General features: G+C 36.8%; 1 protein-coding gene across 1 annotated transcript in view; it reads right to left on the bottom strand.

Moving 5' to 3' along the window:
- XRCC4 (X-ray repair cross complementing 4) overlaps window positions 1–15,802 on the bottom strand; it is a 173,340-nt gene that overhangs the window by 55,133 nt on the left and 102,405 nt on the right. Inside the window, exon 6 of the mRNA XM_074166431.1 lies at window positions 11,074–11,218. Coding sequence (XP_074022532.1) covers window positions 11,074–11,218 — 145 coding nt within the window. The remainder of the gene's footprint in view (window positions 1–11,073; window positions 11,219–15,802) is intronic.

Raw genomic sequence — 15,802 nt, 5'->3', positions numbered from 1 at the left:
GTAAATTGCAAAAATATTGTGTAGAAAGACTGTTTTGCATCCCTCTGCGCCTATTATTTCCCTTGCTTCTCTCCCACACCATTATCACTGGTTGGGGGATACTGGTTTGGAACTTTTGCTTATCCTTGCTCTGGGATCACTCTGAGTGACATTGATAAAACGTTGATGCTTTTGGCTCTTTTTAAAAATTTGCATCTGGAGCTTACAAAGTATTTTGAATCCTTTAAAGAGTCAACAGGGAACTCATCCTGTTGATATTTTATTTTTATTTGGAGATCATCTGTTTGTGTTTTCAAATCTGTTTTTACTTTAACTGAAAGAGCTGTTCAGATTCTAACACTTTGGATTTTGTCAACACAACTGGGTATAATCTCATTTTTGTTCTCATTGAACATCTTCAGGCAATGCTGTAGCTACACAGATATATAACTAAAGGGGAGTATTTACATACTAAGAGATTCTTTCCTAACCTGCTGCTTCACTACAGCTTGACAGTGATACAGTACCTGAGCAGAAAAATAATTCTGTATTTGTGATCAACAGCAAATCCAAATTTCTACAAATAGGTATACTTTTTGTACAAATGTTTGATTATTTAGTGGTGCATTTTAGCCTAAAGACTTGAGGAGTTTATTTACAAAAATACATAATTTTTCAGGATACTTTTAATAAAAGTAGAATTTTGTTCAGGTAGTTTAATAGGGAGCAACTCCGGAGAGGCAAAAGCAATAATTGTCTGGATGGTTCACATCACCACTAGAAACTAAATAACATGATTTATCATCACTTTACTTCAGTTTTACATTTGTGCAACTTCAAGGTTGAGCAAGCTGTATCGGAATGTTGAAGTGATGAATAATGTACCATATTCCTCTCAAATAAAAAAATAACCCCCATGAAAATATTCTAAAGTGTTGCCTAGGAATCTGGGGAGTGGAGTGGGGCAGATCGCAATGTGAATTAAGTGTTGATAACAGTTTTCTTCCTGTGGCCAAATAATAATTCAGAACATGATAATTTTTAAGTAGTGTATGCTTAACTTTGCCATATGGAAAAAAAGATCAATCTTTTTTTTCCAAACTTGTTCTCAATCCAGTTAAGCACTGTCTGTGAAATAGATTCTCTAAAACTTAAACCAAATTTCTTTCAACCTTTTTCTACAATTACCACCTTTTTCAATAACCTTCTCACAAATTATTTTCTTAAATTAAATACCTTCTTTACTCTGTCTTTTTTAGAGAAACACCATTTGAGAGAAACACTAGAGGTACCATTTTTTCATTTGACAGATGGGTCTCTTTGATGTCAAATTCTCTTTCAAATATGTATGTAAGTGGTAGGAGTTCCTTCAGTTTTATACCAAGACCACTTATAATAGTTGCTATACAGTTAACAATCTGAAGAAAATGCAAGCATGTAATTAAATTTCAAATTACTGTTCATACATACAGGCTTGAATGATGCAATAGCTACATGAAAATTGTTATTTATTCAGAAGCTGAATAAAGTAAGGGATTTTTTTAAGTGTTATTAAGTAATCAAGGAAGTCTTCCAGCAGTATTCTATGCAAACAAGGATTGTATTAATCTAATTCTGTACTTCCTGCAGCTTCTAATGAGCTCTTGTTTTTATTTACGGTCAAGAAGATTGAAAGGGTAGTTACATTATTTTAAGAGAGACATAATGTGAAATTTGTCCAACTCTCTCTCTTATTCTACAAATTTTCAGACTGATGCAAAAGAATGTGCCGTATACCCTCCCACAGATGGCAGAACTCATCAAAAAGGGTACTGATTAATGTCATGCTGAATCCTGAAACAAGTTGACAGAAACAGATGAGTCCTCTCAACCGACCATGAAAGTGCATTTGCTCATACTGTATGTATTAGTCACAGTGTATAAATTAATGAATATTTATCCAGACAGACCAGATTTGGGGATGCTCTAAATATTGTTGAAAATCCATTGTCACGGAATTCAAGTGCTTAATGTACTGCTCTGGGGAAACATATATATGTGATTAAGAGGAAAACAAATGCACAAATCGGTGCCTCTCACTATGTTCCCTCTCATCTGGCTGCTCAGTAATGTGCCCAGTGTCATCTCTCACCCTTTTCCCCACTCCTCTCTAGACCTTTTCTTGCTCCCTCTCCCACTCATTTTGAAAGATCGACCTGCTTTGTGAGGCAGAAGGTACAGGATTAAAACAAAACAGCACAAGTCTGTTTACCCTGAGTCCTTCCCCCTTCGGTTTTCCTATGTTTTTGCACTAGATTTCAAGCATCCTGGAACAGAAAATGTCTGGATATCTGTATCTTACTCAGTTTCAACAGCATCCTTGGCAGCTATGAAACTAAATCTAACAAACCTGCCATAAAAGATATAAAAGGAGATGGAGAGAAAGCCACAGAAAATGTTACTGCATGTACTCTGTATTATGCATTATATACAAGAGGTCTACCAGGTCGCTTTAGTCTGATAATATTTCTTACTGGCTGAATGTAGGTCTTCACAATCAACAGTAATCAGTGAAATTAAACAGGTAAAAAAAAATAGGCACAATCTTCACTGTTCGAGGAGCAAAGTCACTGTTGGAAAAGTAAGATTCATGGATTTAGTTCTGTGGTTTTTATACAGAGGATTAATCACTTATTCTAGCATTAAGAAATTGAAAATTGTTGCGAGTTCTAAATGGTAGCTTTTTAGCTCTGCTTTGTTGAGGTGGGACATTTGGGGGGGGGCAGAGGGAGGAAGAAAGGATGATCCGTTGGTAAAAGGTTAAGTACAGAAAAAGGACAAATACAAATAAAAATAAAATTATTAATAGCTTCATACAGTGACTTTGACTTTCGAAAAGTGCGCTGAACTGAGCAGAAGCTGAGCGATCATCTCAATGGATTAGAAGCATTTGCAGGTGTTTGTGAAATCATTTCCCAAATCCTGAGCTTTAGTGTATTTTTGTGTATGGGATTTTCTCCAGAATGGTTCCTGGTGTCCACAATGAGTTAAGGGATTACTGGTCTTCACAGACAGTTGTGCTATATAGGATATTCTAATTTAATCCGGTAAAGAAGACATACTTCATGATAAGTCTAATAAACAATAAAAAGAGATATTTGAGGCAGCTTTATCTCATTAATATAGCCAAGCTTTCATCTCATTCTCTTCCATGCTGTCTATCTTTGACATCAGGACTGAGCTGGCGTTATGGTTGCTCAGGCTTCCCATCAGTCTAGTCCTAATCTCCTGCCAACGAATATAATCAAAATCTTGGGCATCTACATTACCTGCTTCTTCCTATTAAAAGTAATGTGAAAATAATTCTGCCTGAAGAGCTGTTTTAGGAAATGGAGGTTTAATTTACACCATCATCAAGAGCCCTTTACAGAAGTGTTCATAAAGTGCACATTTGCTGCTGTACACTAATCACAAGGACATACAAGGAATTTCAAATATTACTGCCTTTGTTGTTTTTAATGCAATCTCCTTTTCTTACTTCCCACCCTTCCCCCTAAAAGACTGAAAATACTGTAGCCTGCTCTACATCAAAAGCCAACAAATATTCCAGGCCTGCTGGTTAGCTCAACCACACAGTCCTTCCTCCTTCTTACCGTAATTTACTCCCGAGGAGCAATTCTTTTGCCTCCCACATTAAAATACCAGGATCACAGTATTTAACGAAACCAATCCATAGTGCGATAAATTAAACTGTACCACAACTTACCTAAGAGAGGTTAAAATACAAAATTTAGTTCAAATATCATTCCAATGTAAAAATGTTAGAAAGGCAAGGGAAGAAACCACCAAAAATTTACCAGAAAGGTAATGGAAGAAAATATTGCTTCAATTTTTTAAGCTATCCTCTTACAATCTCATAGCTACCAGTTTCACTGAAATACATTATAGATTAATCATTTGAGACATATATCTCACCAGATTTGTCACAGCAATAAAATCCTGCTCTAAAGAACATGCCCTGAGAAAACACAGGGTACAGTCCTGTCAGTCCTACTGAGTAATAACTCCTCCATCAGCAGTCAATTATTAGGCTATTACTAGTGACAAAAATTGGTGAGATGTGCTACAAACTAGAGAGCTGAGTGACTTTGCTCAGGAGAAATTGCAGCCTCGGAGGTCAGCAGATAATATTCATTTTTCCCCGCCCCAGGCTTTCAGCCTTCATATTTTCCCATCTTTCCCTGGGGAGCCAGGAGAAATGGTGATTGCAGATAACAATTCCTTGCACTTTCCATGGAAATAAATCATCCCTTCCCACATGGATGGTGGAAGCCTAATTATCCACTGCTCAGCTAAAACAAAGACATTCGCTGCACAGACATCCAGGGTGCCACCAAGAGAAAGGCAACTGCACTGTGTTGTATTTATTTCTGCCTTATTCATTCCAGTTTGATATGGAATTACTCAAGATTTTTTGCATTTTTTTTTGTTTGTTTGTTGTTTTTTTTTTTTGCAAATATTGCTGTGCACTGTAATCTAAGGCTTCTATCCTTTTTCCCTCTGATGACATCCCATTTTTGTACAGCCACTAGTCACATAACACAGTTATTGAACACATCTCTTCTTTCTACTCCGACCTTATGCAACCTTAAATGTTCACTGGTGGCTGCTCAGAAGATGAGTGCCACTTACCAAAGCTCCTACTGGGCCACACAAAGTTATAGCACAACTTTTAATGTTTGCACAGTTGAGTCAAAACACTCTGTCTGGTACAACCGGTACCCGACTGCTGTTGCAAATGTCATGGCAAAAAGGGAAAGGAAGAAACCATCCAAAGTCTAAGCAAATGCTAGGCACGAATGAAATACAAAAAGGGCTTAATTCAGCTATTTTTAAAAAAATTGTTTTGATTCTCACATTAGATTCTCAAATGAACCTGACTGCCTACTTCTAACAGAGTCCCTAACCTGTTTACGTTCCAGCCTGAATGAGTTAATTATCAAAAACTTTCTAAACATTGCATTCCATAGATTGATTATGACAGGAACGAGCTTAGCACTCTGACAGACACACACGACTGACACACCTGTGATCGCTGATATACCAGTGATCATACCACAGATCACACCATGCAAGGCTCTGCAAGTTCTCTCCAATCCTGTTAAATAAATACATTTAATGAATAGAAAACTGATGTGTCAACATGAACTCTCAAATATATCATTTTTTTAAAACGGGGTGAATTTTATACCCCCCCCTGGACCATGAAAGGTTATGGTATCATTTTCAGTGGAATCCAAATTTCACTTGGTTAAACCTTTACGAGAAAGAATTACTTGTTGTGTGAAACAGCAGTACTGGTGTCTATGTGTAACCCTCTGAGAATGCCAAATTCCAGGGCCAATCTATGTTTTTGCTACCTGAATCATTGGTGGTGGCAAACCACATTTTAAATAAACCTTGCATTAGGACTTTAAAAATGCGAACCGCAAGCAATAAATTAAACAAATGTGGAGAGATGGTCCCCAGGGATTCCTGGCACACCACAGGCTCTGAGAGCTTTTAAAGGGGTAGGAGGTTATCAAAAGAAAGACGAGTCCAGCTTATTACAGTATTGGAATATAATGCTAAGAGCTATCTTTTCAAATAGATGATATACACCCATGAAGACTTAAAAGCCTTTTGAAGGTTCAGAAAGAGATGAAAGTATGAAAGTACCACTACCACCCCTGCATTTATCATTAACAAGCAAGAACTATGCAGCTGATTCTACCCACAATTACACGCGTGACTAACTTTAATCAGGCCCTTAAGTCAAGAACAAACACTGAGTGCAAGGACCATTAACAATCGTATTTAAAGTAAAAATTATATTCTCTCTTTGGCCTCTTCTGATGAAGAAGGTTATGGCGACATAGGTGGCACAAAACACCCCCTGGCAACTCCTGGCACTTCCAGATACTCAGTCAGCAATATGAATATGTTTTTTTACTTCATACAGATGTTTCTGAGGACTTGGAGCTCTCTGAAAAAGCAGTATTCATATATAAAAAAGAAGGATTTAAATTACTGGTGGCAAAGATCCTATCGAATTCAGTGGGGCTATGACTGCATCCCAGTATTTCAGCAAAACCAAACATACTGAAGCTAAGAGAAAGCATCTCTTTACTTCAATTTAAATGTAGGCCTGATCCTGACTCACTCAGTTTTATCAATCAAGCAAGAACTATCAAGGCAGCAAAAGTCTAATTTCAATTTAATAATAATAATAAAAAAGACAGTAACAAGCTACATCAAATGTACAAAACTAGACTTACACATATGAAACTGAAATTTTTGACGTGCAGAATAAGTAGCAAGTCAGAGTCACACTGCCCGGTGTAAACATGTATTTCTTTATACAAAAGCAAATAACACCTGTTATTTCTCAGTCAACTGAATTAAAAGTCTTTCTTAGCACTTGCTTCTCAGAATTATGAAGCATTTTCTCTATAATAACATTTTTTTGGTTGTCTCTGGTCTTATTCTCAGAAGAATCCAGCGTATTTACATCCATAATAAGGTTTTTCCTCTTAAGAGGCTTTCCCCCAAACCACTTGTGTAATTGTACATATCCTCAACAGTATGTACACATTCAATAGCAAAGAAATTATAAACACTATACAGCAGCCAGAATGGATTACATTTTGAAACATACAGAATAAATTAGAGAAATTTTGAGTCTTATCCAGTAAAGCCTTCCTCTTAGGAAACCCATGTGTGAATGAGGGCCATAAAACTATTTTATTGCTGAGACATGACAGACAGAAAAAAAGGTTTTGTTTTTCTTACCTCTTTAAATAAAAACAATTTTAATAAACCAAAGCAGAAAGAGAGATTTTTACTTGTGGAAACAAAGTAGTAGTTGTAAGCTGTACTAGAAAAGGAAACTTTTTCCTGATTTAGTTTTGTTTTTGTTATAGACACTCCAGCACTGGTTGGGTTCCACTATACTCTGTGACGACAGATTGTACAACCTACACAAAGTATTCTGCATTCAATGACCATGCTTAATTTATAACATTATAAAAAAAAATTGTAATCTTCAGTAGGTACTATCTTTTCTCAAATACTTTCCAATACTTTTAAAGTGAAATTATTATAGAAACATCCATTTACGTATAAGATTCAGCCTGACAGGCCATACACTTAAGCCTCTATATTGAATGCATATTCTACATAGTTAATGGTGTTATTCATATACAGTCCCCCGAGAGATTTGGGTAATGCATCAATAAGCATAATTTCTAACTGTGGGTTAGGATTGCTCTTATTAATTTTTCTCCTCCGAGTATGAAATGCAAATTGTGAAAAGTAGAATTTGCATCTTAACTTGACTTACATATTATCTCTGCTTTGCACCTTAGGAAACTGCCGGATATTAAGTTACAGTTAAAGCTTCACCAATACCATCACAGTTTATCGGAATCAGAATAATTTTATTTTACTTCCTGATTCAATCATGTTTTGAACTGTAAGAACCATCCTTTGTCACATTTTAAAGATGGGTAAATTGCAAGCCACAGTTTAACTGTTATCAACTATAAGTAACGTGTCTGCCTAAAGAAGCATTTCCTTTCATTGAATATCTCAGATTTGAAAAACAACCTGCTAGAGAGCTGGATAAACCCGAACCTTGGCAGCTCACTGACCAACTACTTATTCTGAATTGCCACTTTAACCTAAAGAACATCTTTATCTCAGCAAATAATTAAACAGTTCATTTAGCAAACCTTGTTCCACAAATCCTAGTTCAGTTCTTTGCTGATCTCATGTCTATACTACTTTCCCTAAGCTTAATATTATCCAAAGCACACTTCCAAGTTCATTTAAAATGTTGATTTAGTCCTTGAATAAATTGTCACAGTAATACTAGATGTCTATATAGATAAATACAATTTGACTCCTCTTCCTGCCACTGCACCCACACACAAAGCACGAGAAAGACAGTACTCCTTTTGCTCTAATTTCTATGTTAAACAGATTTTTATTTACATTCTTCTCAGTATTCTTGGTCAAATCTAAGAATATATTTTCATTCCAAAAGGCTAGAGAATTGCTACATAACTAGCCTCAACATCCATAAATCTAAAATATTTGCGGAAATAGAATCCTTTCATTTTTCATGACTCAGTGTTTACTTTAGATGCTCTTAACTTTAAGCATAAATAGTTCTTTCTTATCATACTTTAAAATCTTAGGAGAAACATAAAAGTTAAGATAAAATTCCCAGTATGTGATAACAATGACTGTGTTTTAAAACACTGTATTTTCAAAAAAAAAAAGCCAAAAAGAAAATAAAAACTTGGATGCTCTCCTTCAGCAAAGAGGTATTTTTTTCTTCTGATTTAGGATCTTGTATCAACCAGCTTATGATGCAACAATATAAAGACAGCATTATGCTCTTGATGTTTGCTTTGTAACTGCCTTTTCACTGCCTGGCAAACATGAGACAAGCACTGATGTTGTCAGCAAAGCTTGAAAATGGAAAATAATTCCAAATAAGCGTTAGTTTGTTAAAGCAAGAACCGTGGAATACGATTTTATGTGATAGCACCTTAAAGTATTTACATTATGAGTAAAGAATCAAATCTTTCTGCAGGTCTGTGCAGGAGAGAGAGCTCAGAAATAAGGATTCATTCCTGCATTTGCAAATGTGATCACAATCTGTCATTTGATCCTCCTGCCAAACAGAAAAGCAAGACACGCTTTCACGGCCTGTACATCTTCCATATTTGTGATGGAGCATTTCCAAAGGTGAAGGAATTTAGAGGTTAACTTCCTCCCTCCCACCCCAGCAGGCTGGGGTGGTTTGCTTGTAATTAGTAATTTTTTGCTAAGTGACACAATACTGGAAAACATTTAGGGCAGGATGCTAATGTACCATCAGCTTAAGATAAAGTCTTTCACACCATGTAGGATCTAGCCTTCCGCCAGTACAAATTACTGAAGAGGCTTCATAAAAAGAAACACCTATATTTGTGAACTGCATTATGATAGTAATTCTACGTCTCCCTACTTTTGACAAGCTGTCGAGAAGTAAGAATTATTAACTAAGCAAATTGACTGAAAGCTTGATTAGCAGCTGGAAAAAGACTCAAGATGAAGTTCAAAACCCCAAAACTATGCAGGGTACTGAGGGAAATAATCAGCAAAATGAAAATTATTACAGTTTGGCTTTTGTAATGTTCCATGTAAATGGGGAGATCTTAATATCTTCCTATATGATTAAAGAATTAGCACTCCCACTGTATTTTTAACTAAAGAAGGGATTAAAAAACATATTCCAGTATCGAGCAACATCACATTTGATTTCTGAAGTCACCACAGGATCATAGAGGAACATGTTTCTTTCATTGTCAGATAAACCTTCACAGTACTGAAAGGCATGTCACACGCCAAGCAACGTTGTGACCTGTAGTGCAAAGCAGTTGCCTAAAATACAAAAACGAAAAACAGGGATAGAAACTGATAGAATGGATGTTCCATAGGGTTAGCCTTAAAATATGACTAATTAGGTTATAGCCAAGAAGAGTCACTCTTCTCATTCAGCCCTGACTTGATTCTGTAAGCATATTAGAAATGCACAGTATGAAAAACATTAAGTTGCTCTGTTCTTTTCTAAAATTTGCCTTACTTAAAGGAATTAAAACAAAACTATCAACACCCTCTTAGTCCTTTCCCTACACACGGGATTCAGATATTCATACACTGAGGATTACTCTGCCTAAGGCCTCTATATTCTCCTCTGCAATCATTTGCCTCCATAGACTTTCCTTCCACAATCAATACTAAAAAGAGTGAAACTGTATTTCAGGTAAATACAGCCATACTCTCAAAATCAAACAGACTACACACAAGTGGGAAAGGGCATCGTTCATTGTAATCTACTAGACTCTAAAAGATCAGAAGAGCAGAATTTAATATTTTTCTAGACCATTCTAAAAAAATACAAAGTTTTTTCTAATAAAACAGTACTGTAAGTTTAAACATTCCTAGCTGGCATCAAGCCACAACCTTCTATGTCAAATTAAGATAATTCTCTTGCTGATTTAAGCAGAAATCTTTGCTAATCATAGGAAATGTCTTTGTAGTCTACTTGCGTCTATGCCTGTTTAAACAGTTTATTATTCATTGGACATTACAGATAAAAATAGAAAATAAGAATTTTCAAATCTAGCTTACCACAGATCTTAAAAAAAAATCAGTTTTTGAAGAAAATGCCACCAATCATATTGCAACTCTGAGGTAAGTCCGTGCATAACTAAGCACCTCCCAGATCATGTGAAAATATTTCCGAAAGTCGAGAGCGACGTAAGAAGAAAAAGACTTCTATTAAGTGTTACAAATTCTGACCCCCTTGTATTTAAGAGTGAATTCTTTTTTCTCCCCACTGATCTTATTTGCAAAAGAAATCCATTGTGGTCTATTAAAAATGGTATTGTGAATTAATTCCCACTGACATTACAAAGACAGATTCACAGGACAGTGAGGTTGGAAGGAGGTTGCCCAGCCCAACCTCCCTCCTCAACCAGGGCAGGTTGTCCAGGACCATGCCCAGTTGGCTTTTGAATACTTCCACAGATGGAGACTCCACAACCTCTCTGGGCAACCTGTTCTTGTGTTTGACCACCGCTACCATGAAAAAAGACACTCATAATGCTACTACTTTCTGTCACGCAACTTGGCTGAAGTGACACAACTTACCATCTTATGTTGACCCTTGCTATCAATGCATCTGTCTTTGCCTGCAGGGTTATACAGTAACATATAGAACACCATTTTAGTAGGCTTCCATCTCTTTGCTTAAAGTTATCCAAGTCAATTCAGGAGAAGAATTTCACAATGTCACTTTAGAGGTATATTAAAATCAATAAGTCATTGGCCCTGACAATTTAATCATTCACATCTATTCAAAGTTGGGTAAAATTACTGTAAATGACTACACAGAATGCAACATAACAGTACTCGGTCTGAAATATGAAACTGCACAAGAAAACACAAAAACCCACAAACCACAAATCCTCTGACATCTGTAGATAAAAAAACATTTCAATACATTTGAAAACTGCTTACTTTTCCTTGGCTGGCAGTTCTGTCTCATAAGTAGCCATCTTAGCTCCTGTCCCAGAAGACATTGCTGTTCTTTGTCTTCGTTTTCTTCTTGGAGCGGTATCAATGACATCTGGACTACCCTGAAGGGAATCCTTTCGTTCTGGTGCTGCCAAAAGGAAAAAGACCAAAGTTGAAAAGAACTTGAATATGAAGTACTACAAGACAATTCTTAAACTGTTTTTTATTTATTTTTAAATCTCTATACTGCTAAGATGGACTCAGATTTGACAGCAGTTGGTGTCAAAACAAACAGGTGACATAAAGGGAAATTCAAAAAGACAAAATCTAAACTAGAAAGATAAGCTTCCCTCGAAATCTCTTTGTAGTCAGAAGACAGAAAAATGGGCCACTATAAACCAGAAATATACTGATGGTCTCCTCATTCCTCCTTGTAGACTCTACAGTAACTGGAGTGGTGGCCTATAGAGTCCAGTTTCACCTACCTAGTTAGTCTTTGCTATCCTACAGAGTCATAGAATCATAGAATGGTTTGGGTTGGAAGGGACCTTAAAGATCATTGAGTTCCAACCCCGCTGCCATGGGCAGGGACACCTCCCACTAGAGCAGGTTGCTCAAAGCCCGGTCCAGCCTGGCCTTGAACACCTCCAGGGATGGGGTATCCACAGCTTCTCTGGGCAGCCCAGGCCAGTGCTTCACCACCCTCACAGGAAAGAATTTCTTTCTGATATCTAACCTAAATCTCCTCTCTTTCAGTTTAAAACCATTCCCCCTCATCCTATCACTCCACTGCCTTGTAGAGTCCTTCCCCATCTCTCCTGTAGCCCCTGTAGGTACTGGAAGGCTGCTATAAGGTCTCCCCGAAGCCTTCTCTTCTCCAGGCCTAACAACCCCAACTCTCTCAGCCTGTTTCATAGCAGAGGTGATCCAGCCCTCTGAGCATCTTTGTGGCCCTACTGAATAAGAATAATTGAGAAAGAAGTGCATGTGGCACAGGGAAAGGAGCTTAAGTGTTCTGCTCACTACATGCCTTTGTTCCAACTCTTGGTCTGCAGTATGGACAGCAATACACACCCAGAACCAAAAAAAATTTTAAATAATTTTCAACACTCATTAGAGTAAACCCTTGAGAGAAGCTCATTGCTGTGACCAAGCACTGTATTTTGTAATGTACTAGTCATTCTGCTACCATGGACCTCCAGGCAATAAATCCTTATAGGTTCTGCTAGAGACTTGCTGAAGACAACAGGCGGAAAGACTGATGGACAGCCTGATGTCTGTTCAGCGAGGCAACAAATCATCCATCTGGAGCAAACCCATGCATAAAAAGCGGTAACATCAGGTTACTGCTCTACCCGTGGAACAGGTGACCCTGGTTCAGAATAACCCCTCAAAGTGACAGAGTAGTTGCAGTCTGAAAGGAAAACGGGGAGAATTCCTAACACCCTGCAACCCGAAACTGGATAACCCCTCTGGGTTTCCACTGAGTCCTCTGCTGAAGATAAGTAAAGTAGCTCTGTCCAGGTTCATCTACCTATCATTTTAATTTCCATCATTCCTGAACAAGCTACAATTTCACAGCTGGTTCACATTTATATTATCATGTAAATTCATAAAAAATGCATTATCTACACTTAAAAACCAATCCCCTCTCTACTTTGACAGTTATCTGCTTGAAGCTAAAAACATCAAGACAACTGGATCCTTCCTTAAGCTAAAGCCCTCCCTTCCCTTGCTATTAATGCACTCAGAAGATATACAGACATTTTTATTCCAGTTATTAACATCCTGTAGCATGCTTTTATTTGGTATGCCTGCTTTAAAAATAAAATCTTTAATTACTTTGAATTTTCAAGATAATGATATCCAGAACAGCACACATTTCAACTGAAATATATTAAATAACAATGTGGTGACTGAGGCTGATGCTATTATGGTAACTTCCCTGATTATTACTTTCTGTGTGTTTTAGGAAGGTTTAATCTTCACATGGATGAAAGACACCATAATTTGAGATTCAATACTGAAGGTTTTCATAGAAAGTAAATAATGGGTCCTGTTTCTTCATTCCTTTCACAGTTGTTATACTCGTCTACTGAAAATGAAACAAGAAGAAAATACGCAACCCACAAGTAACATTTTCACTATTTCGCAAAAAAAATGTGTTTCTGACCAAGAACACTGCTAAATTAAACATGTAAATAGAGGCTCCCTAGAGACAATGCAACCAACTGCTGACAATGAAGGATATGCTTAAATATCAGAACCTCTTAATTTTACCAGTGTGCACTAAACTCCACCACAGACTTACAGATCTTTGTAGGGTGACAACAGGCATTGGCCAACATATTTCCAAGGCACGAGCTAATTAACAAATTTCAAAGTCCAGTACAAACAAGATACATTGCCTAGTGTTAAATTACAGCCTAATTCTCCACACTAAACTTAAACTAGCTATGAATACTTTTCCAGTGCCAAATGTTGAAAATATGTTCACTATTTTTCATTACTATTTACTGGCAGCATGTTCAGGGTAGTACATCTAAAATTTACACTAATACTATTTTATATATTCCAACATCACATCCTAAAGTAGAGTCCTTCTTAATTAATACACATAAGATAGTTTACTGTCAAGAACCAAACAAACCTGAATAATTTTACTACCATAGCTCTTATCCTTCCTTGTTGCTGTTCTCCTCCCACACCCTCCGCTTTAGCCAAAAAGTAGATCCAGAGGTTAGCTAAATATACAAAACCTACACGCTGCTGATGTTAAATAAATAATGTCCTGGTGCTTTGACTTGTGTAATATCCAACGGTCCTCATGGCCCTCATGCTCAGCATTATGTACCGTTTAGACACAAATCCTGTTTGTCTTCTGCAACAGTCCCACTGGTGCTTGAGCGAGAAAAAAATGGAAGAGAATTGTTTGTCTTTGCAACAAATTGCACTTGTGCTAACTTCAGGCTGGGAAAGGGTCTCAGTTTTTTGCTAAACATCTCAATCTAATCTTTGCCATGGAAACAAATTTTGCTCTTATGACCTATTAAAACCAAGCAGAATAAAAAATATTGACCTCAATGATTCAAGTAAACCTCTGCAATGAAGTTCACAATTTCTATTACAAGAATGTTTCAATAATGCCAAGAAGAAGGCTTGTCATTCAGACAGCCTAGAATGTAATCTTACAAATAGCAGCAGACTGGCTCATAGACAATGGTTGATCACTACAGCCTCGGTGTTTGTTTGGTTTTTTTTGTTTTGTTTTGTTTGTTTCTTTTAAGCCAAACTACCTCTTATGGTAGAACTGCTAATGAAAAGATGGCAGACCTGAATCTCAAAGTATCATGCATCATTGTAAGACTTTAAAAATACACCCTCGACTGCTGCCCAAAAATAATTCCCATTAATGAATTCATTTGTAGTAAAAGCCAAAGAAAGCTTCAGCAAAATATTATTCATTGCTGGACACAAAATCATTTGGAAAAATGAGACGGTCTTGAACATAAACCTAATTTTTCATTCTGAAAACTTCTGTCTAAAGTTCATCACCATTTTGAGGAAGTAAAGTTCCTTGACTTCCCATGAAATTGAATTTTTTACTTTGATATTATGTAATACGATATGAACGATTGTTATACCTTGGAGAAGAACAGTAAAAATTTAAATACAGACAAGAACATTGTTTGATGAAAGCCAGTTAATTAAACCACCTAAAACAACAAATGCTCATCAAGAAAAGGAAATGTACCCAATAGTTAATATACCTTCTGTAGGTGAATAACGGCAAGAAACATGATCGATAAGGGAAAGGGAATCATAGTTCAAGTTCTAAAGAATATTTGTGCTAAGAAGGTTAAAGACCTTAAATAAAAACTCCTGTTGTACGTTTTCATTGTTTGTTTTGAAGATTGATATTTGGTGTGCAGAGGGAGTTTTCAAATAAGAAAGGATATTTTAGAAAATAATTTAATCTGAAAACTAAAAATAACTTTCCCTGGTTTGGAAGAGTCACGATAAAATTAAATCAATACAGTCCCATAATACTGGGGATGCAGAAACAGAAGATGCCTCTACTCTAATACAGAGAAATGCCAGGACCCATTCTCAAGACGTTCGGTACACAACACCTTTCATCCGTGCAGAACAGCACTGCCTCTTCCAAGCTCTCTGCTGGGAGCAGCCTCTGGCCAGCCAGACCCTGCCAGGGGAACCGCCAGGCTGAGCTGGGAGAGAGCAACATCACTGCAGGGAAAGTGCCACCAACGAAAGGGGACGGACAGCTTCGCTCAACTGACAGCATCGAGGTCGGATCCTGGTATTCTACTAACACAGCATCACGATCTTTGAAAACTACAGGCATTTTAAAATTAATTTCTGTAGCATGGTTAAAGATAGGCAGTCCACTTACATTTTAAAATAGACTTCTGTATTACTTTATTTTGATAGACAGAAGTAAATTGTTTAAAAAGAAATACCTTCTAATCTATAATATTAACTTTTCAGTCTGAAAAAAAAATACCCACCCACCTTCATTCTCTGTATATCATCACTTTTAATGAAAATTCTACAGCTTTGACTTCACTGAATTTCACTGAATTTCACTGAATTTTTTTAGAGTTGGAAGGGACTGTATAGATCATCTAGTCCAACTCCCCTGCTGAAGCAGGATTGCTTAGAGAATGCTAGACTTGTCTAATTAGTAATGACAATGCTGTACCCACTGAGA

Source organism: Numenius arquata, chromosome Z (genome assembly GCF_964106895.1).
Source record: "Numenius arquata chromosome Z, bNumArq3.hap1.1, whole genome shotgun sequence".
Classification (NCBI taxonomy): domain Eukaryota; kingdom Metazoa; phylum Chordata; class Aves; order Charadriiformes; family Scolopacidae; genus Numenius; species Numenius arquata.
This window is presented reverse-complemented; position numbering and strand designations above follow the sequence as displayed.